Source organism: Mirounga angustirostris, unplaced genomic scaffold, assembly GCF_029215605.1.
Source record: "Mirounga angustirostris isolate CCGP_5_RB_7025 unplaced genomic scaffold, mMirAng1.0.hap1 SCAF_15, whole genome shotgun sequence".
Taxonomy (NCBI): domain Eukaryota; kingdom Metazoa; phylum Chordata; class Mammalia; order Carnivora; family Phocidae; genus Mirounga; species Mirounga angustirostris.
In genome coordinates, this window is record NW_026991723.1 from 83,491,962 (window position 1) to 83,516,212 (window position 24,251).

General features: G+C 39.7%; 1 protein-coding gene across 3 annotated transcripts in view; it reads right to left on the reverse strand.

Annotated features, from left to right (window-relative positions):
- The window catches only part of NR6A1 (nuclear receptor subfamily 6 group A member 1), a 229,301-nt gene that overhangs the window by 29,129 nt on the left and 175,921 nt on the right, over nucleotides 1-24,251 (reverse strand). For all 3 annotated transcript variants that reach the window (XM_045883135.3, XM_045883134.2, XM_064579872.1), the window contains one exon: nucleotides 10,880-11,122. In XM_045883135.3, coding sequence (XP_045739091.1) covers nucleotides 10,880-11,122 — 243 coding nt within the window. The remainder of the gene's footprint in view (nucleotides 1-10,879; nucleotides 11,123-24,251) is intronic.

Sequence of the window (24,251 nt, forward strand, 5' to 3'; positions counted from 1 at the left end):
TGCTTGGGATTCTCTCTCTCCCTCTTCCTCTTCCTCTGCCCCTCCCCCTCAACTCATCTGTGTGTGTGTGTGTGCGTGCCTGTGTAGAGTACCAAGAGATGAAGCTGGATGTTGGAGAGGCCAACTGGGGCCAGATCATAGATAGCCTTTAATGTTAGGGTAAGAGTATGGACTTCAGCAGAGGAAGCTGAGGATAAGATGGAATGCAGGGGATGGATGTGGTCAGGTCGGCATTTTCGAAAAATCTTTGTGATGGCCTCTGTGGAGGCTAGCTTGAAGGAGGCAATGTTAACAACAGAAGATAAGCTAACAGCATCATGAGAGTAAGCTTTGCTATATATACATATATATATATATATATACACACACACACACACACACACATATACATGTATATATATACATATATAAATAATATACCTGCTTCCAGAAAAATTAACATGAAGAATCTAGAAAGTTCTTGGGGCAGGGTTGAGAGTTCCAAGCATAACGCTCAGTTCCTGTGGTAACTGAAAGGCTAACAGGAAGTTCATTTTCCTTAAAGCAGACATCATCCTTGGTATCCTTAGAAGATTACACATTTCAGAATTAGACGAGCTTGGGTCTAAATCCAGTTTTTGGGGCGCCTCGGTGGTTCAGTCTGTTAGGCGTCTGCCTTCGGTTCAGGTCATGATCCCAGGGTCCTGGGACCAAGTCTCGCATCAGGCTCCCTGCTCAGCGGGAAGCCTGCTTCTCCCTCTGCCCCTCCCCCCACTTGTGCACGATCTCTCGCAAAAATAAATACTAAAAAATCTTTTTAAAATAAATTAATAGGAGCGCCTGGGTGGCTCAGTTGTTAAGCGTCTGCCTTCAGCTCGGGTCATGATCCCAGGGTCCTGGGATCGAGCCCCGCATCGGGCTCTCCGCTCGGCGGGGAGCCTGCTTCTCCCTCTCCCCCTCTGCCTGTGTTCCCTCTCTCACTGTCTCTGTCAAATAAATAAAATCTTTAAAAAATAATAATAATAATAAAATTAATTAATTAATTAATTAATTAATCCAGTTTTTGCCTGGTCTGTGTAACTACAGACAAGTTTCTTCACCTCTCTGAACCTCAGTTTCTTGAAGAATAAATGGGGCTACTGGAACCTATCTTATGGGGTGTTCTGAGGATCACATATAAAATAACATAGCTAAAGCACCAAGCATAGGGCCTGGCACATAAAGTAGGTATTCAATAACTAATTCTTCCCTCTACCCAGCCTCTTTTCTATGTACACAGTAATTAAAAAACCAAGGTTCCATTCCCAGCTTTGCTGGAGCCTTAACATCTTCATCTGTGAAATGGAGACAGCATAGTCTGCTTTACAAGGCTGCTGTGAATTTGGAGTGGGAAACATACAGTTTATATTAGAGCCAGATGCATACTGGTTTTTGTTGGGAGCTCTCTTTCAACCTAATTTCAAGTTCTAAAAATCCTTAAAATTCCCTCTCTGCTGTTCTAGAGTCAATGACAGTCTTCAGACACTTCCATTTCCAATACTGAGTTCTCTATGTCTTTGCTTCAGCTCACAGGTGCAGAATAAAGATCTATCATCAGCAGATCCAACACTGAATACATTTTACTTGATATCTCACTCTCACTGTCTTGGAGGTGAGGAAGGAACTCAACATGTTTTTCTTTTTTAAGGGCCACAAATCTTAAAGATTTACAACTTACCAATTTTTTGTTCTGATATTTAAAAGCTCGTGTTGTCTCTCAACCCCCCCTTGGACTAAGGAAACTCACACATGATGGACATGTACTGTGTTTCAGTTATATCTTGGGTAAAACAAACCCATGAGGGAAGTATCAGTATCACTCCCATTGAGCAGATGAATGTAAGGCTCAGAAAAATGAAGTACTTTGTTTACAGTAACAGAAACTAAACAGCAGAATCAGGATTGGAATCCAGACTATTAGACTAAGACCAGACTTCTTTCCACAACTAGTTTTTCCCATAGTGTGTCTGTATACTACTGGAGAAACAAAATTTTAGGTGGTACATAAACTCTTAATTATACACGTACCCTAACGTGCATTAAAATGTACTGATTTTCCATTCACTGAGGTGATAAAAAATTCCCTTTGAAAATTAACTTTGATTTTTTTTTTTTTTTTAAAAATTTTGATTTAAAGAAGAATACAGGGGCACCTGGGTAGCTCAGTCATTAAGCATCTGCTTTCGACTCAGGTCATGATCCCAGGGTCCTGGGATCGAGCCCTGCATCAGGCTCCCTGCTCAGCGGAGAGCCTGCTTCTCCCTCTCCTACTTCCCCTGTTTGTGTTCCCTCTCTCACTGTGTGTCTCTCTCTGTCAAATAAATAAATAAAATCTTTAAAAAACAAACAAACAAACAAAATAAGAATATAGGGGTGCTTGGGTGGCTCAGTTGGTTGGGCGTCTGCCTTCGGCTCAGGTCAAGATCCCAGAGTCCCAGATCAAGCCTCATATCGGGCTCCCTGCTTGGTGGGGAGTCTGCTTCTCCCTCTGCCCCTCACCCCACTCGTGCTCACTCTCTCTTGCTCTCTCTCTCAAATAAATAAAATCTTTTAAAAAAATAAAGAAGAATATAAATAATAGTACTGGTTTGGTCAAAGACTGTAAAATTTGTCAAGATGGCATGAAACTGCCTGAAGTGTGGGAAATAATACAATGTGTCACAGTGCCTCTGTTAAAACAAAAACTTGGATCATATTTTAAAGCTTATAATGTATTCATATATATGGTATCACATTTGATTCTTGGAAGGTGTACATTATTATTATCTATGTAGTTTAGAGATGAAAAAACCTGAAGCTCAGAGAGGTAAAGGGATTTGTTCAAGACCACTCAGGGAAGAACTGACAGAGTGGGGAATTTTAGTTTAGGTCCTCTGATTCTTTGCTTATTCCTCGATGCTATACTGAGCTAAGAGCAAGTTTCTCAATGGTGCTGAGAATCTTTCTTGTACTGAACTGATTTAGAAAAAAAACAAAAACAAAGGGCTTCTGGGTGCAAGGTCACAGGAATGGTTTTGCAGTATCTCTTATCCAAGTCTGAGTGGCAGCAGCTATAGTTCTTCTATCTGCTTAAAAGAAGTACAAATACTTTTTCTGCTCTGGAACTGCTGTACCTACCATTCCTCACTTAGGCTTGGGCAGCCAAACCAAACCCAGAAACAGAAAGGAGAGTAAGACACAAAGCTAACTACATCAAAGTCCTGCTCAAAACCCATTGGTGGCTCCCTTTGGTCTATGGGCTCAACCCAAGCTCCCTAAAACTTAGCATTCAAGACACTCCTATGATCTTGTTCTTCTGGGGTTCCCCATCTTCATCTCTTGCCACAAACGTTACATTGTAACTACAGACAACTATCTTTTTTTTTTTTTTTTTAAAGATTTTATTTATTTATTTGACAGAGAGAAACACAGCGAGAGAAGGAACACAAGCAGGGGGAGTGGGAGAGGGAGAAGCAGACTTCCCGCAGAGCAGGGAAGCCCAATGTGGGGCTCGATCCCAGGACCCTGGGACCACGACCTGAGCCAAAGGCAGACGCTTAATGACTGAGCCACCCAGGCACCCCAACAGACAACTATCTGTTAGTCCTTGAACAGGTCATGCTGTTTTACAGTTTTACCTCCGCACCTGTTGTTGCCTCTACTCAGAAAGTTTACGGTGGAAAAATCTGGCAACACCACCTTACCCAAGTGACATCACCTCAACCAAGTGACTCAAGTTAACATGACCAATAGTAGGGCAAAGCTATACCATGCGCTCTCGATAGAATGCACTAAAAGGACACAACGTTGCTGTTGTGGCATTCTTGCCAAAAATGCATAATTTGAATGTAACTGTGAGGAAACTGACAAGCCCAAGTTGAGGAATATTCTATTTGTCTTCTTCAAAATTAACAATGTTATTCAAGAAAAAAAAAAAAAGGATGAGGAATCATTTCAGATTAAAGGAGACGGAAGAGACATAAAAGCTAAATGTAATACATGATCCTGGATTGGCTCCTAGATCACAAAAAATACACTGCTATAAAGGATGTTGAAATAAGTGGTGAAATTTGAATAAGGTCTGCTAATTAGATTACAGTATTATACCATGTTAAATTTCCTGATTTGATAATAGTGCTCTGGTTATGTTAGAAAACAAAGAGGAACGAGGTCTTTAACTTCCTCCCAAATAGTTAAGAAAAAATATATAAACACATACACTTTCTCTCTCTCCCTCCCTTCCCCTCCCTCCTTACTTTTTCTCTCTCTCATATTTGGAGAGAGGGAGGAGGGGAGTTGTTTTTTAAAAAGCTCTTAAGGGGGGCACCTGGGTGGCTCAGTCGTAAGCGTCTGCCTTCGGCTCAGGTCATGATCCCAGGGTCCTGGGATCGAGCCCCACGTTGGGCTCCCTGCTCGGCAGGAAGCGTGCTTCTCTCTGTCCCACTCCCCCTGCTTGTGTTCCCTCTCTCGCTGTGTCTCTCTCTGTCAAATAAATAAAATCTTTAAAAAAAATAAAAAATAAAAAATAAATAAAAAGCTCTTAAGGGATGCCTGGCTGGCTCAGTCGGACGAGCATGCAATTCTTCATCTTGGGATTGTTAGTTCAAACCCCACACTGGGTGTGGAGATTACAACCAATTAATCAAATCAATACTTATTTAAGTTTGTAAGGAGCCTGAGCTTCTATGCCTTCAAGATTCTGCTCAAATATTCTCTGCTTGAGATTTCTTGGGGTTCCATTTTAATCCTGGTAAAGCAGTATGGCAACGCTACAGAGTCATTCTCACGATGCCATTCTACAAACATGAGCCTCTTCCAAGAAGTTTTCCTTAACTTTTTACTTTTTAACTAGTTGACTAGTAAGTTTTGAGACAACAAAGTTAAAGGAGTTTTAAATATTCTCAAATAATTTCTTTTTTTCCCCCACATAATTTCCGTACTGAGTAAATTCCCTCATGAGGCTCAGTTATCTTCCTCTTGCCGCTGATGAAATTAACAATATTTCCCCTATCCCACTTCGTGCTCTGGCCCCCGACCAGAGTAAATCCACCAAACCAGAAAGCATCTTACCTAACTGGGTTAACTGGTAAAGGACACAAGGAAAGTGGGACTTGACATAGCCCTTGAGGGGCACACTGTTTAATAATAGGGGGAACAGAAATATAGCACAAGGTGATTGGGGCTATGGCAGAGGGCAAAAGGGGCTGTGGAAGTCCAGGAGGGTCAGCTTTCTGGTGAGGGGTGGTGTCAGAGAAAGCTGCTTAGAGGATGTTACAAAGAAAAGCTGAGCCTCCAAAGAAAAGTATATATAACCACGTGAAGAGGAGGGGGTAAATCATTCCAGGAAGATGAAACCACATATGCAAAGCCCCCCAAACATGAAACATCATTGAGTTTTTGGAGAACTAGGATGGAATGTGAATTTTTTGGGGAGCAGCAAAGGGAGAAGGGATGAAGAGGCTGATGCCAGGGTCAGAGGGGCTTTGAAAATCATTCTGAGGAGCCAGAATTTATCCTGAAGGCTGCAAGATGGGTGAGCTGTAGGTGTCTGGGGGGTAATGGAATAGTAGTGAAGATGGACAGATGGGGCCCAGCCTCTACTCACTACCCTTATTTAAATTTCCCTCACTGTCTTGCTAATTAATTTCCTGACTAGCCAAATTCCAGGTATGAAGAGATATCTATGTCCAGAGATGAGGGACAAGAGAAGGCTGACTCATACATGTCAGTTGGAATTTTTTTTGAACATTAAAGTTTTTAAATTTTGAGTTAAGTTTAGGCTTACAGAAGAGTTGCAAAAAAAAAAAAAGGTGGCGAATTCCTATATAAGGTGGAGAATTCCTATATACTCTATACCCAGCTTCTCCATCTGTTAACATCTTATATAACCCACAGACTATTCATCAAAACTAAGAAATTAACTTTGGTATAATAATATTGACCAAAGTATAAACTTTATTCAGATTTCCCCACTGATGTCCGCTTCCGTTCCAGAATCCAATCTTGGATCCCACATTGCATATAATTGTCATGTCTCCATAGTTTCCTTCAATCTTTCTTAGTCTTTCCTTGTCTTTTGTGACCCTGACACTTTTGAGAGTATTCTGTATAATGTCAGTTATTTTAGGGGTACCTGGGTGGCTCAGTCAGTTAGGTGTCTGCCTTTGTCTCAGGTCATGATCCCAGGGTCCTGGGATTGAGCCCCACATTGGGCTCCCTGCCTTCTCCCTCTCCCTGCCGCTCCCCCTGCTTGAGCGTGTGTGCGCACGCTCTCTCTCTGTCAAATAAATAAAATCTTTGGGAAAAATAAGTTATTTAGAAGAATGTCTTTCAATTTGGGTTTGCCTGTTTTCTCATGAGTAGACTGGGAACGAATCCATCCCTGTGTGTAGACGTGCCCCTACTATATCATATCGGGGGCATATGATACCAGCGTAAATACACTGGTGATATTGACCTTGCTTACTTGGCTAAAGTGATATCTGTCAGAATTCTCTACTGCAACTTACTATTTTTCCTTGTGTAATTACTAAATATTCTGGGGCTATGCAAATACTCCGCTTCTGTTTAAAACTATGCTTTTATTTTAGCATCCATAAGTCAATCCTGCCTACAGCAATTGTTATCGTGTGTTTTAATGGTGATTTTCTATTTCCCTCATGCCTTCTACACTTATTAATTGGAATTCTTCTATAAGAAAGAACTATCACTCCTCTATTCAGTTAGTTCTATCAGTGAACTCATGGATATTTTATTCTTTGGGTTATAAACTAATGTATAGTTATTTTGTTGCTCAAGTTGTTCCAACTTTGGCTACTGAAAGTGCTTTCAGGTTGACGTCTATGACCTTTTGATAATGCCCTGCCCCCTCCTTTTTAAAAAAAATATAGCACATTCTAACTTTCTGGCACCACCAGACGCTCCAGGCTCATCTTATATTTTCCCTGCCTCAACCCTAGAATCAACCCCTTCTCCAAAGAGTCCTGATTCCCTTTATTGATATTTGGAAATCAAGATCTGGTTTTTCTAAATTTTTTTTTCTAAACATGAGTACATATTGATGCTTCCAATCTAGCACCAGAGGTTTCAGTTTAGCCTTCGCCTTTCCTGATTTTTAACTTTTTTCTCTGATGTGAGAAACTCGACTCTCATTATCAACAATATATTCACTTGTTTGTTCAACCTGAGTATACAAATAAAGTAGTGACAGAATTCCCAACCCATAACCTTGACAGAAATAAATTTACAAACCAGACAGCTTTGTATGTATACAGTTCTTTTTATTTTCAGCCCTATGGTATACAGGATACAGTCAAAACACTATTTCCCAAGGTCAGCTCCTTTCTCTCCCATTTCCTGCAGTGTGGCTATGTGATTTATTAGTAATATCAGTTAGATTCATTTATCACAGTCTACATTGTCTTTCCCCCTATACTGGTTTGCTTTTAAACAAATTTATATACAGTAAAATTCAATTCTTTAGTGCCATATATTTCTTTAAATTTTTTTTTTTTTTTGCGAGAGAGAGAATGAGAGACAGAGAGCATGAGAGGGAGGAGGGTCAGAGAGAGAAGCAGACCCCCTGCTGAGCAGGGAGCCCGATGTGGGACTCGATCCCGGGACTCCAGGATCATGGCCTGAGCCGAAGGCAGTAGCTTAACCAACTGAGCCACCCAGGCGCCCTAGTGCCATATATTTCTATAGGTTTTGACAAATGCATAAAATTATGTCGAACACTACACTTCCATATGGGACAGTTACATCAATTCAAAAATATTCAATGGCAACTGTAATTTTAATTCTGCTTTCTCAGCACCAGCCAGGAGGTGGCAGGGTTTCTCTCTGGGAGGCAGCCTTTACAAGGCAACTAAGCCATCTTGCAATGCAGGAAAATGGGACACAGGGAGGCAGTTCCCACCCCTCACACTCCATGTATCATCTTCTCCCGGCTATGGTTACAGGAATTAAGAAGTTAAGCTTCTTCTTCCCTGAAATAGGAGAGTTTGGTTAGAAGCCCCAGAATCTCACACTCCAACCGAAGAAGCAGGATGAATCATCAGAGAGTAGTCAAGAAGGCAACCCATAAATATGCTTTGGTAAAATACAGTGAAGACAACAAAGGGAAATGAGAAAACGAGACTATGACCAAATCATATGAAAGGGGGTAGATGCCCACAGACTCTCTCTTCAAGGCATCACCTGTTTGGTACTGATGGCTGGGAAAGAGTGGGGAAGAGAGAGGACTCCTAGGCAAAGGAAAGAACCTGAACACAGGCAGGATAATGCAAAACAGGCTTGAGGCACAGTAAGTTCCAGACAGAAGAGGAGGTTAGAAACACAGAGGACAAAGTTGTTAAGTTTTAAATGCCCTCTTATAGGTATTTGTCATCCAGTAAACACAGGGCATTCCATCATGCAAGTACTATGCCGTATGGTAGACATGTTGTCTATGTGGTTAGGTACAAGCTCTGCTTGATTAATAACAAACCTAATAATTATTATCAACATAATCACCACTAACCTATCTACTGGTAAGTCATTTTACCTCCCCAACCTGCATTATAAACTGAGGGGAGTATTTTTTTTAAAGATTTTATTTTATTTATTTAAAGATTTTATTTATTTGGGGGCACCTGGGTGGCTCAGTTGGTTAAGCGACTGCCTTCGGCTCAGGTCATGATCCTGGAGTCCCGGGATCGAGCCCCGCATTGGGCTCCCTGCTCAACGGGGAGCCTGCTTCTCCCTCTGACCCTCCCCCCTCTCATGTACTCTCTCTCATTCTTGCTCTCTCAAATAAATAAATCTTTAAAAAAAAAAAGATTTTATTTGACAGAGAGAGAGACAGTGAGAGAGGGAACACAAACAGGGGGAGAGGGAGAGGGAGAAGCAGGCTTCCCGCTGAGGAGGGAGCTCTATGTGGAGCTTGATCTCAGGACCCTGGGATCATGACCTGAACTGAAGACAGACCCTTAAGGACTGAGCCACCCAGGCCCCCCTAAAGATTTTATTTTTAAGTAATCTCTATACCCAGCGTAGGGCTTGAACTCATGACCCCAAGATCAAGAGTTGCACACTCCACCAACTAAGCCAGCCTGGTGCCCCTAAACTGACGGTAATATTTAATAATAGGTTTGTGCATTTTCAAGGAGATAATGCATAGAAAGTGTATAAGAGTTTCTGATATACATAGTAATCAATAAATATTAGTATTATAAATAAATTATAAATGACCTAAATTTATCTAAATGCTGTTTTATAACTTTCTTACCTTTCTTCCTAATGGGCAAGTTTTCAAAAGATTCTTCTTATCCCACATATAATAAAAAAAGTCTGAAGTATATCTGGTTGTCTGCATTTATTAATGTGACAAAACCAACTTGAACAGTTCGCTAAATCTAACTCCTACCCCTATACATTACTATTATGAACCCCTAGTACCTTGCTGAGTAGTATTTTATATATACGTTGTCATATTTAATCCTCTACAGAACTCTGAAAGGTTAAGTTTTATCATACTATTTTTTTTTTTTAGATTTTATTTATTTATTTGACAGAGAGAGATAGCGAGCGAGGGAACACAAGCAGGGGGAGTGGGAGAGGGAGAAGCAGGCTTCCCGCTGAGCAGAGAGCCCGATGCGGGGCTCGATCCCAGGACTCTGGGATCATGACCTGAGCCGAAGGCAGACGCTTAACGACTGAGTCACCCAGGCGCCCCTATCATACTATTTTAAAAGATCATTGAGCATTAGAGACATAAAGCAAACTGTGCAAGGTCACAGAGCTAGTCTGTCACCAACCTCTGCCTCCATTCTTTCTACTGAACTGTACTGTACTATACTCTCTACCCTCTATGAGAATACTCTTAATTTCTGACATTGGCCCTCTCCTCTTCTGTATCCAAGTTCTCTCTGGGTGATTTCTACCCACAAACAAAATTTTGCCATCTGATTGCAAATAGTTCCACAAACTTCTACTTGAAGGCAGGACTTTTCACTTCAGTTCCAGTCCTACATATCCAAATTCCCTGGTGGACACTGTATGTGTCCTTCTTAGATACCTCAAACAATGTACTGCCAAGGCCAACATTTTGCCCCACTTGCTTTTTAGGCTGATTTTTTTTTTTTCTGGTGGGGTCATTACTATTAACCCAAACCTGCAACTTCAACTTCTGGTGTTGCCCAATACCCAGTATGTTATCAACTCCTATCAGGTAAGCTTCTCCACATCTCCCCACCTTTCCTGCCCCTCCGTCAGATTCTTCACATCTTTCTTCTGGACTCTTCTAAAAACTTTCTAGGTGGCCTTTCTGCTTTCCCCACACCAATCCATTTTTCAAAGCCTACCTCCTGGATTAATCCTCTTACAATATTGGTTTATTAACATAATCTCAGGCTAATGGCTCTCGGAAAGCTTCCCAGTAAATCCCAAATTCTTCACCAACCTGGAAGCAGATTTCTGGGCATACCTAACCTCTGAGTATGCCATGATTCTAGCAAGCAAAATGTTATCACATTCAGGTGACATACTGCCTTTCTGCTTCTTCATCTAAAATTCCTACTTCCTGTCATCATGCTCTGAAAGAAGAATTAGTGGAGTATATTAATCCGAGTTAGGACTTGATTGTTAACTGGGATCTTGCCAATTGGAGCCTGTGAATTCATTCTCACAGAATCCTTAACATCTCACTAGTCTTGCTCCCCACCTACTCTGGGAAATCCCTGTAGGCAGGAACTGTGTCAAATGTGTCTTGGGTTTATGAGTACACAGTACAAGACCTGGCATGTAGTGCAGGTTTGGGAAACGAAGAACTCCACGGCTTAAGAGCTGACCCCAAAGGTGAAGTGATGGTAAAGTGGGCAGTCGAGCCACAAGCACCACTCACCCTTCCGATTCATCCCCATCTGGAGGCACTTGAGCAGGCGGCAGTACTGGCACCGGTTCCTCTGCTTCCGAGACATAACACAGTTCTTGTCACGACTGCACCGATACACCCGCTTGTTGCAAATGCTCCGCTTGAAAAACCCCTTGCAGCCCTCACAGGAGATGATCCCATAGTGCAAGCCTGTAGCACGGTCCCCACAAATGAGACAGGTTCGTTGTTCAGCCCGATCATCTGGAACAGAAACTGAACATATTCAAATTAGAACACATGGGAATAATGGCTTTAAGCCTGCAGTTCTCAAATAAGCAACCTTGGGGCGCCTGGGTGGCGCAGCCGTTAAGTGTCTGCCTTCGGCTCAGGTCATTATCCCAGGGTCCTGGGATCGAGCCCCGCATCGGGCTCCCTGCTCGGCGGGAGGCCTGCTTCTCCCTCTCCCTCTCCCCCCGCTTGTGTTCCCTCTCTCGCTGTGTCTTTCTCTGTCAAATAAATAAATAAAATCTTTAAAAAAATAATAAAATAAAATAAGCAACCTTGCTCTGGGAAAATCAAGAACATCACTCTTTCCCGGCTAACTGGCAAACAGGGGTCATTTTTAGAGCCTTTGTCCTAGGAACAGACCCTTGCATCTACCTGCAGATATCACAAACACAGCCTGTTTTAAAAAATAACTCATGCTCCTCTCCCTGGGTTTCATCATCACTTGGACCAGTATCCAGGTCAAAAACTTGGGAGATAGCCCTGATTCCTCTCTCTCCCTCACCTTCCTCAGCCACAGCCCATCACTTACTTCTACCCTGTAGAAAGGTGATAAGGTGATTACTGATAATTTATGTAAGTGCCCAGCAAATGGCATATACCTAGTAAATGAAAGTTATAATTATTAACCAGTGAAGAAGTTTTAACCAGGCCCAGCCAGCCAACCAGTCTTCCACCTATTCAACAAATAGGTATTGGACAACTGTTCTAATCTAGGCACTGTTGTAAAAGGCATGGCTACAGCAGTGAATGAAAGTCCCTGGTGAAGCTTATGTTCTAGCAGAACATCTACTCTGTGTCCAGGCCCTGTGTTTGGTACTGGGTACTGGGTAAATCATCATGACCCCCACAGTCAAGGAACTTACTGCCTCGCAACAAACAAGTTAGTCAAAGAGGAAATTCAGGCTGGAATATAACGCTCTAACTTCCTCTTCCCTCAAATTTCACTTACTCAGGATCAAGCTACCGCCAAAGAACAGGCATATGACAAAAAAGTGCCCTGGTGAACTGTGATGTCAGAACTTGCTAGCAGGTACAAGAAACCTCCCAAGAAAAGGTTTTGATCAGAGGCCAAGGCAAGAAACCAGAGTCTGAACCACACTCCTGAGTAACAGGCAAGATATAATGATTAAGAACACACCCCAGATCTTTCTTTAAACCCCAGTTCTGACACTTACCAGCTGACTGAACGAGGGCAAATTAAGTTACTTCACCTCTCTGAACCTAGTTTTTCTCATCTGTAAAATGGGGATTATAACGGTACCTACATACATAAAATACTCAGCACAATGCTTGGGCTACAATGGACATTTAATAAATGACAGCTATTATTTTCATTATCATTATTATCCTAACAGATCCACGCTTAATGTGATAATAACATTCCTGAAAAGAAAAGCATTTGAAAGCAATGTTACAGGAGGAGCATGGCAGTATACATAGGAGAGATGTAGAGAAGGCAGGAGACTAGCATTTAGGCAACCTTTATTATATGCCAACTTTGAGATGTCTTTATGATCCCTATTTGTAGTAGGCTGGATAATGGCCAACCAAATATATCAGGTCCTAATCCCTGAAACCCGTAAATGTTATCTTGTAAGGAAAAGGGATCTTTGCAGATGTGATCTAATTAAGGATCTTGGATTGGGAGATTATTCTGGATTATAAAGGTGAGCCCTACTTGCAATCACACATGTCTTTAAAAACAGAGAGACAGAAGGAGATTTGATATAAACAGAAGAGAAGACGCCTGCATGCGCACACACATGTACACACAGAAGAGAAGGCGATGTGAAAACAGGCAGAAGGCAGCTGAAGCCAAGGAATGGCTTCCACTAAAGCTGGATGAGGCAAGGGATGAATTCTCCCCTAGAGCCTCTGGAGGAAGTGTGGCTCTGCCCACCTTATTTTCACATGACTTTTGAACTTCCAGAACTGTGAGAGAACAAGTTTGTGGTAATTTTTAACAGCAGCACAGGAAACTAATACACAATATTTTTTTCATTCAGGGCAACAGACATATATACTAAGGCTCTTGCCCAAAGTCACACAGCAAATAGCAGTTATGCAGAGAGAAGCAGATACAGGAGACCACACAGCTAGGGAAACAGGAGAGAGGAAACACCTAGGTTCTTGAGGACTCTATATTTCCTAGTTACAGACCTTTCCAAGACTTTATAAGGCTTGGATGAACTTCCTAACTACGGGCAAATTGACATACCATGACAAACTGACATTCCCATGTCTTGTAATACAATACCTTCTTTTCTTTTTTCTTTCTCGAGCTAACTTAAATGAATTTTTGTTATTTGCAACGAAAAGAAATTTGGTTAAAATATAAAAATGGCCCTGGTGTAATAACCATTCTTTTTCTTTTCCTTTTAAAAATGCAAAGGAAAAATAAATAAGTAAGAATGCAAAGGAAGCTCAAGGTAAACATTAGAGCAAAGTTACAACAGAGAATTAAAAAACTAAAACAGGAAAGGCCAAAAAGGCAAAATGAATGACATAACAATAGTACTATGTGTGGGATGTGATTTCCTGGAGTGCTGGGCTTGAGTTGCTGATTGGGCTTAGAAAGAGAACGAACATGGAATGTTGTGAAAAAATCTAGATTGGATACAGAGAATTTAAATTTTCTCATTTTAAATTCAAACCTTCAATATTATATATGACCTTTCTATATATTTATAGATATATATATCTCACATTCTACCATATATAGGATACATATCATATATATATATATACACATACATTAAAATATAAACCAGAAGTCTACTAGAATAGACTTAAAAATAGTTATAATTAATCAATATCTAGAAGAACCACACTATCTCTTTCTCCCTTTCTTCAGAGTTATGACTTCACTGAGTACAGACCATTACTAAATACCGTGTTTTGTGTTGTGTCACATAATTCTCATAATCCCAAAGGCGGATACAACTGCTATTACCATTTTTGTAATTGAGAAAATGGAGATCTCAAAAAAAGTTAAGGAACTTGTCCATTTAGGAAGTGGCTGACCCTAATCTGCCAATATCAGAACTGGAGTTCAGTAACCTCTTCAGAAAGCATTTGTATGGCATTCTGTCCAGCATCTGGATCCAGGGCAAAGGACCCACTGAACAACAATCAAATACAGAACTATTAAGAATCTGCTTATGTCTTGTAACACTGCTTGTTCTTTTCATGAGCACTTAAAAGGCTACGATGAGATCAAAGTCGAGGTGGGACTATTTCTCCACCAATGGGCACAGACTGGATTTTCTTTGAGTCCTGTGACTGCTTCTCTTTCATAGCTATTCTTACTGCCATTTTCTGTTTCTATAAGGAGCACTGGCTTATGCCACAGACCAGGAACTAATTCAGAAGGAAGTCTCTCAAAGGTACAGGAGAAAGGCCCTCTCCCAATCAACTGTAAAGCCTCTCACAGAAGCACTTTACAAACTTCCCTCACAACATGTGGGAAAGGATCATAAAAACAGGAGAAGCTATTGCTAACTGACCACTTGGGTACTAGGTTCTGTGCCAAGCACTTAACATGTTATTGTGGTGAATCATAAAAAATAAGGTACCCTTATTATACAGAAGAGGAAACTGAAGCTTATGAGGTGATATCACTTTCCAGCAGTCACCAGCTAGTAAGTATGGGAGCTGGGCTGGAACCCCCAAAGTCTATGAACCTAATCACCACATGCTGTAGCCACAGCAAGGCAAATCTATCTATACTATATGCAGGTAAGTCAGGCCCTTCCCTACTTGGGAAAAAAAAGTTAAAAAGTCAAGCCCTTTGTAAATGAATAAATTGAAGCAAAATGTCCCAATGGTGCCTTGCCAGATGTCAGATATAGATTTCTGCATCTCCTATTCTTTTAAAGGACTTGAAGGATATTTAAAGCATGTTTATATTCATTATCTCACTTGTACCGGGCCAGGACAAGGATTAGTCTTAGAGATACCACAAAGAACATTTAGTGAGTACTGACTGTGTCCCATGCAACATTCAATAACTTTTTACATGGATGGCCTTACTTATTCATCACAGTAACTGAGAGGTATCATTATCCCCATATTACAGAAACGTGGAATCTTAAGAGTTAGAAAGTACCTTAGAAATTGCCTTGAGCAGAACTTTACCCAAGGCATGAATTCCCTCTAGGATATCCCAAAACAAGGGGTTGCTCCACACTCTACTTGCACATCTTTAGTGACTCAATAAGACACTTCATTCCATTCATGTCATTTTAGACAGTTTTAAGGATTCAGAAGCTTTTTCTTACACTAAGCCAAAGTCTGTTAACCCACTGCCCTGAGTTATGTGCTCATGGGCAAAAAATAAATGTATAATCTAACCTAGTTCATATATCAACCATTCAGAGATTTAAAGGTAAATGGGGTTCCCAACTGTAAATTTTTTCTTCTCCTACTTCTTAATGAATCATATAGTATCAAAATCTCTTAAAGTATCCAGAACTGAATGGGGATGGGCGGGGGTGTGGTGGTTCTTAATATAATTTAAGACTCAATTAGCTTTGTTTATATGTTTCTTCAGCTATCAATACCAGTAAACAAACGTAGTTTATACTTACTGGTGCTATAAAAATGCCACACATTTTATAATAGGCAAACTGAAGCTTAACGAGGTAAAGAACTTTAATTTTGGTTACATAACCAGTCAGCAGTAGAACTGGAATTAGAATTCCATACCTCTTATTTCCAATCCCCTCCCTACACTTAATTCATATCTGGTTCACAGACATCTAAAGCTTGAAGCATTTATCACATATACTATTAACCCACGAAGCTCTTTTTGTTTTTTTTAAAGATTTTTTATTTTTAAAGTAATCTCTACACCCAACATGGGGCTCAAATTTATAACCCCTAGATCAAGAGTCGCGTGCTTTACCAACTGAGCCAGCCAGGTGCCTCAACCCATGTCTTTCTTACTCCATTCTTGGAAAGGTAAATGTTGAACCCAAAGGTAGGACTTCGTATTTGTCCTTGATCAATTTTATCTTTAGATAACAAATTCTGTATGTCATTCTGGCCTATTGAAATCTTTAGGGATCCAGTCCTGCCATCCAGTATACTAGTTATTTCTCCTACCTCCTTTTCTCCATATATGGTATTAGATTATTTTCATTTCCATCCTTAAAACAATACAGAATATGGCCTTAGCAAGCTGTTAAGAGCCCCTTTTCCAATCTGACTTAACCATTAGCATTCTGGAAATAGATGCTCAGTTAGCTTTGTCTCTTAATTACAGTAGACACTCTAGTTTGGCTTGCATTTCTCTATCTTATTTGTAAGGATATCATAAATGACTGTGTCATATAACTCACTGAAATTTCAGATTCATACACCATCTACAGCATTCTGAAGAGTGAGACTAACACAAAGGAAATGTTCATAACCGTCCCTAACTCAGCACTGTTAATCTATTAATTCTTTGTCATTAATCTGTATTATTCTACCTAAAACACAATGGAAAGAAAATCAGGCAAATAAGTACTTCAAATTGGGAGACTATGGATCATAGGAACTGTAGTGCTCAGAAGTCAGTAAGATAAGAGACAGAGGAGTTGATGAAAAGCTGAGGATTTGAAAAATGATAGGTATTTGAAACTGAACAAGTAGTTTGCTATCTGCAAAAATAGCAATGGGTAAAAATTACTGTAGGAGAGGGAAGACTTACTAATTTATCAGAGAAGCTGAATGTTTATCTTGATCAGCAGTACTAGAAGGACTCAGATAGTGAACTTTGAAAATACCATTTTCTATAAACAGGAGCCCAGACTTCTTAGAGAAATGTTTGATTCCAGGTTTGAATGTTGTGCTACCTAAGACTAATAATGGGGTCATGTCAAAAGGATATAGGAAACAACATAAAAAGCCTCCCACTGGCCTAAAATGGAGCAACCTATGCATCAAAAAGAATAATGATAGCAATGAATTAAAACACTTCAAATATAAAAATCAATGCATTCACAATAATATTAAAAAGAAAAAACTCATTAGTTACCATGGAGGTTGCTAGGACACCAATTCATTATTCTGAAAATTTATGTATTAAGGGAAAAATCAAACATTAAAAATAAAAACTACTGGAATCTTTCTCTTGCCCCTATCCCCAAGAGTAAAAGAAGAGAGAAGGGTGGAAACTAAGACAGTTTTTAAAGAACTTTAAACTTTAATTGAAAAGATTGAGACTAGGTGAATAGATAGATCAGCCTGGCAGTCAGGAGAATGGGGTTGGACGGGGAGGTCAAGTTGATCTCAGGGTCTATGGCAAGGTAAATCTCAACCCAGGGATGGAAAGGAAAGAGACAACTGTCAGCTCTCCAAATCTCTTGAACATAAGCAGTAGAACATAGAGACTAAGAACTTGGGCTTTAGAGTTAGACTCTTGGGCTCAAATCTAGGCTGTCAATTGCTAGCTGTGTTACCTTGGAAAGTTTCTTAACCTCTCCAGAGGTACCTCAGTTTCTAGTCTATAAGATGTGGATAATATGGTACCTTCTTCAAATAACTGTTATAAGAATCAAGGAATTAACAGATTGCCTATAAATGACATGGAGCTCTGGATTCCTCATGGTATTAGAATGAAACAGCTTTGTAAACTCCTAAGTACTAGACACTATTATTATTGCTTAACTGCCTTTTTTTCTTTTTTTTTTAACCTAAAAAAAACTTTAAGAAATTAGCACAGAAGAGGATTATTCAGTTAGTCTGGTGGCAGGAGACCGTAATGACAAATTTCCTAGGAGGTGAGCTCTGAAGTATGATTACCAGTTAGACAAATGAAGGCAGAGGAGGGTAAAGGAAGAAGAAACAATTGGGATATAAAGTCATGTCTTAAATGGAGCTGGAAACCTCTCTCCAACTTGGGTTTCCCCTGAGAAGAATCTCATTCCTTTCTAAAACAGACAATATAGTTCATTAAACTTTAGCAAGACTATCAAGATGAGTTACACAGAAATGTCCACAGATATATTATCAGATTATGTCCTACCCCTCTATACGTAAAAGAGTCATGACCTGCCCACAATTTTGTTCCTGTGCAATATTCTAAAAGGAACTTGCTGGTTATTCATGATAAATAAATGTAACCATACATAAGCAATATTAGAAAAAAGATAACGTTTGTCTTTGCTAGTTTTTCAAACCTTAGAAATAATCTTAAGAATTTTTAAAAAAGATTTTATTTGAGAGAGAGAGCATGAGTGGGTGAGGGCAGAGGGAGAAGTGGACCCCCTGCTGGATCCCAGGACTCCAGGATCACGACCTGAGCCGACAGCAGACGCTTAACCAACCGAGCCACCCAGGCATCCCAAGAATTTTTTTTAAACCAGTAATTATTCTAGTGCAGGTAACAAGAACTATTACATTAAGTTTCATTTCTTCAAATTTTAACACTCCTGCTGAGATAGATAAGGGTAAATGCCAGAGCTCAGTTGGGGTCTCTATGGACACACATTAATTTTTAGAGGCAGATATGTCAAATTCAAATGAAATAATGAAAATGATGAATAAAGCAGCTGACATGGTTGGTGTAGAAAATCAATAACAATCGGAATCAGGTACAGAGCCCTAGAAGATCTCTTCAGAGCACACTGACAAGTGTCTGCTCAAATAAATGGATGTTCCCATCTCTACATCATTTAGCAAGAACAGTAAGTAAATGAGAACAAAGACATTCATTAAACTAATCTGTTCATCAATCTGACCAGAATTTTACAATACTTAGGTTCTTGTTTTATAAGAGTGGCAGGACCCCTTATTTATACCTAACCAAAGTTGCATTGCAGGTTAAGCGTCAATCACAGACATTAACAGTAACATCTGGCACCACGACTGCTACAGAGAAGATGCTAATTTTGTTGAATAAATAAATGAAATATGTAAAAGTGTAAAAAGTTTGAAATACATTGGCTTGGTAGTTAAGACACAGTGAGTATGAATTCCAGCACTGCCACTTCCTAGCTCTGTAACTGTGGGCACATGTCTCAGTTCTTGAAGTCTCTCCATCAACTGAAAAACAGAGATAACCATAGTACTCACTTCATGGACTTACTAGGTAATAAATGATATAGGTTACAATGATAATAACATGTACCCTGGTACTATGCAACAAGTTCTGTTCTTTATGCATCACACACAATTCACTCTTTCCTCACAATTCTATGTAGTAGATACTATTATTACCTCCATTTTGCAGATGAAAAAAATTGAGATAGACATAGAATAAGAACTATGCCCCAAGTCCCCTGGCTAATAGGCAGGGGAGCCAGGATTCTAAGCAGACAATCTTGCACCAGGATCTGAGACCTTTCATACTAAACTAAACTGCTGAATACAATGCCTAATATATAGTAAACACACAATCAATGTTAGTTGTGCTACTGTTGTTAAAGACAAGTTTTCTGTAAGATTAGAACCTGATAAAAATTCGCAACTTTCTGAAATATTTTGTACTTTGTTTTAAAAAAATCCATCTTAAACAAAAGCAATAAATAATGCTTTAGTTAAAAAAAAGTCTTTGATAGATTTCAACATTATTGTTCAACTCTTAGCAAACTAGGAATAAGAAAAAACTTGCTTAATATAATAAAGATTATCGAAAGAAACCTATACCAAGTATCATACTTAATGGTGAAATGCTTACAAAAAGTTTTTCTTTTCAGATTGGAAGTAAGACAAGGATGGTCCGTTGTCAACACCTTCATTCCAAAGTGGAAGTACTGGAGGTTCTAGAATGCACAGTGAAATGAGAAATATACAAAAACTAGCCATATTTCTATACCATCCACAAAGAGATGAAAATTTTAAAAGATGCCACTTACAACAGTACCAAAAAAAAAAAATAGGATACAACCCAGTAAAGACATGTAAAATTTCTATGGAGAAACTGTAAAACAATTAATATAAAATATTTCTAAGATAAATGGAGGATGTTCAGTAACTGGAGAGGAAGACTATGCTCACAGACTGTAAGTTATTACTGTAAAGATCAATAGATAAAGTGAAATCCCAACTCTGTGTGTTCATGTATAACTTGAGCTAATTGTAAAATGTATGTGGGAAAAGCAAAAGAACAAAAACAGCACAGATATTTAAGAAAAATAAGACTTCACCATATATCAATATTCATTTTAAAGCTATGGTAATTAAGATGATGTTTTATTGGCTCAGGGATAGACAAACAGACCAAAGGAACTGAATGAAGACATACCATACCACAACATAACTAGGCATGTAATGGGATATTTAATTTACGACAAAGGTGGCACTGCAGAGCAGTGAGGAAAAGACAAGTCTTTTCAGTGAACAGTGTTGGGACAATTAATCTACAAGGAAAGAAAATTAAACTTGACCCTACCTCACACCATGCAAAATATTTAATTGCAACTAAAGACCCAAATACCAAAAGCAAAATAATATACCTCTCAGAAGATAATAAAAACAGATCTTCACGATCTTGGGTTAGGAAGAGATTTTTAAAATAGTCCACAAAAAGCACTAATCATAAAGGAAAACTTTAATAAAATTAGACTACATTAAAATGAAGAATGTTCATGGGACACCTAGGTGGCTCAGCTGGTTGAACGTCTGCCTTCGACTCGGGTCGTGATCCCAGGTTCTGGGATTGAGTCCCGCATCGGGCTCCTTCCTTGGCAGGAAGCCTGCTTCTCCCTGTACCTTCTCTGCCTGCCGCTCCCCCTGCTTGTGCTCTGACAAAAAAATAAATAAAATCTTTTAAAAAATAAAAAAATAAATAAAATGAAGAATGTTCAGAGAGTGAAAAGGCAAGCCACACTGTGCAAGAAGATATATGCAATACATACAACCTACAAAGAGCTCATATTCAAAATATGTAAAACTCCTATATAGCATTAAGAGAAATGCAAACCAGTAGAAAATTGGGCAAGAAACCTGAACAAGCATTTCACAGAGGAGACTATCCACATCATCAATAAACTTAAGAAAAGATGTTCAAACCTATTAGTAATCAAGGCTATGCAAATTAAAACTGCAATGACATATTAATGGCTAAAAAAAAAAAAGACTTCAAGTTATGGTGGCAATTTTGGAAAAACTAACTTTCATATGTTATTGGTAGAAGTGTTTATTGGTACAACTACTGTATAAAACAGTGTGTCATTATTAATGTTGAAGATATACCTCTCTTATGACCCATTCCCAGATATATATGACCCAACAGAAATGCATGCACATGTGTATGAATGGACAAATTTGAGGATGTTCATAATGACAAGCTTTGTCAAAGCCGCAATTAAAAATAACCCAAATATGGGGCGCCTGGGTGGCTCAGTCAGTTGAGTGTCTGCCTTCGGTTCAGGTTGTGTGATCCTGGGGTCCTGGGATGAGCCCCACAGGCTCCCTGCTCAGTGGGGAGTCTGCTTCGCCCTCTCACCTCTGCCCCTCCCCCCCAGCTCATGCTCACACTTGCTCTTTTTCTCTCTCAAGTAAATAAATGAAATCTTTAAAAAAAAAAATGCAAGTATTTATCAGTACTACTAGAGATAAACAGTGTCATTCATACAATGTAATACTATACAGCTGTAAAAGTATCTGAGCTACTGCAACAACATGGATGACTAGCACAAGCATTGTTAGGTAAAAGAAGCCAGATCAAATAAAAACCCCAAAAAACAAACTATTCATAGGATTCCATTCATATTAAATAACTTAAAACAGTAACAACAACAATAAAAACAGGCTCCAACAATAAAGAGACATATAGAGAATAGTGCTGGAGTGGAGAGGAATTTTTGAATCCTGGCAATGTTCTGTTTCTTGACTTGGGTGATGCTTGCTTTACATTAATTCATTAAGCTGTAAAATTGTGTTTTATGTACTTTCCCCCAAGGGTTATATTTCACAGTAAACAAAGTTGAAAACAAAAGATAACAGGGCACTTCAGGTAAGGGAAAGGAATCAGCAATGGAAAAAAAAAAAAAAGGGAAAACAAACATAAGGTGTGTTTGGGCAAACTACGTAGATATATAATTAAGCAGAGAGATCTTATAGAAGAATGGTCAGAGAGAAGTCTAGAAAACTGTTTGGAATAGACTGTAATTTATTTATTTTTATTTTTTTTAAAGATTTTATTTATTTGACAGAGAAAGAGAGAGCACAAGTAGGCAGAGTGGCAGGCAGAGGGAGAAGGAGAAGCAGGCTCTCTGCTGAGCAGGGAGCTGGAAGTGGGGCTTGATCCCAGGACCCCAGGATCATGACCTGAGCCGAAGGCAGCCGCTTAACCGACTGAGCCACCCAGGCACCCCAGATTGTAATTTATTTTATCCTACTGATAAAAAGACTACTGAGATTTTTAGAGGTGCCTGGGTGGCTCAGTCGGTTAAGCATCTGCCTTCAGCTCAGGTCATAATCTCAGGGTCTTGGGATCAGGTCCTGGAATGGAGCCCACACTGGGCGCCCTGCTCAGCGGGGAGTCTGCTTCTCCCTCTCCCTCTGCTCCCCACCGCCACCTGTGCTCTCTCTCTCAAGTAAATCAATAAAATCTTAAAAAAAAAAAAAAAAGACTACTGAGATTTTTTAAATGGAGATATGTCTGGATCATAGTAGCATTTTAGGAATATCAATCTCACAATGATGTGCAGGTTGCGACAAGATGAATGGCATGGGCTATGGGTAACAGGAATGGGAAAAGGGTCAAAAATGAACTTGAGGTTCTACACCAAGGTGGCTGTGAGAAATGTGGTATCACTAAAAGAAAAGAGGAAAGTAAAAGCTGTGTGAGGGACAAAATCATCCTCTCTTTAGTTTAAGAGAGGATGATAGGTGAGTCAAGTAGAAATATTTCAAAGGTATTTAGAGGACAATGATTAAAGCTAGGATGAAAAATCTGGGAGTCAACACATGGAAAAATTAAAGCTATGTCAATAGATTAGAACTCTATGAGATATAGGGGAAGGTAAGAAGTTAGGGAATGAAGTGAGATTACGTGATCAAATAAGACATAGGTGGAATATAAATCCACGATTAAGAGAAAGATAAGAAACAAAAGGGTTTCATAAAGAAGAGAGTACTGTCAAATGCAATGCAGGTCAAGAAGTGTGAGGAAGAAGAAAAGGCTCAAAAGGTCACCACTAATAAAATTTTCAGTAAACTGATTAGAACAAAAATCATACTGAGTTAAAAACAGGTGAGTAGTGAGGCGCCTGACTGGCTGAGGCAGAAGAGCATGTGACTCTTGATCTCAGGGTTGTAAATTCAAGCCTTACACCGGGTGTAGAGATTACTTAAAAAATAAAATCTTAAACAAAAATTGCTGAGTGGAAATAAATAAAATAAGCAGTGTTTTATTGAGTAGTGTCACTCCATTTAAAAGTAATAGAAGAACATATTGTAGGAAGAAGCAACAGCTTTTAAACAGATGTTAATTTTTTTAACTAGGGGAGATTCATATGCATTTAAAGAAGATAAGCATAAGAACAAAGGCTTTTGGGGTGCCTGGGTGGCTCAGTCGTTAAGCGTCTGCCTTCGGCTCAGGGCATGATCCCAGGGTTCTGGAATCGAGCCCCGCATCAAGCCCCACATCAAGCCCCGCATGGAGCCCCGCATCGGGCTCCCTGCTCAGCGGGAAGCCTGCTTCTCCCTCTCCCACTCCCCCTGCTTGTGTTCCCTCTCTCGCTGTGTCTCTCTCTGTCAAATAAATAATCTTTAAAAAAAAAAAAAAGAACAAAGGTTTTTTTTTTTTTTTTTTTTTTTAAGACTTTACTTACTTGACAGAGAGACAGAGAGAGCACGTGTGCACCCAAGAGCACAAGCTGGGGAGCTGCAGAGGGAGAGGGAGAAGCAGGCTCCCCATTGAGCAGGGAGCCTGATATGGGGCTCGATCCCAGACCCCGGGATCATGACCTCAGCCCAAGGCAGACACTTAAAACAACTGAGCCACCCAGGCACCCCTAAGATTTTATTTTTAAGTAATCTCTACACTCAACCTGGGGCTCAAACTTACAACCCCGAGATCAAGAGTCTCATGCTCCACCGACTGAGACAGCCAGGCGCCCCAAGAACAAAGGCTTTTAAGAGAAGAATGAACTATAATTCAGACATATGTTCAAAATAA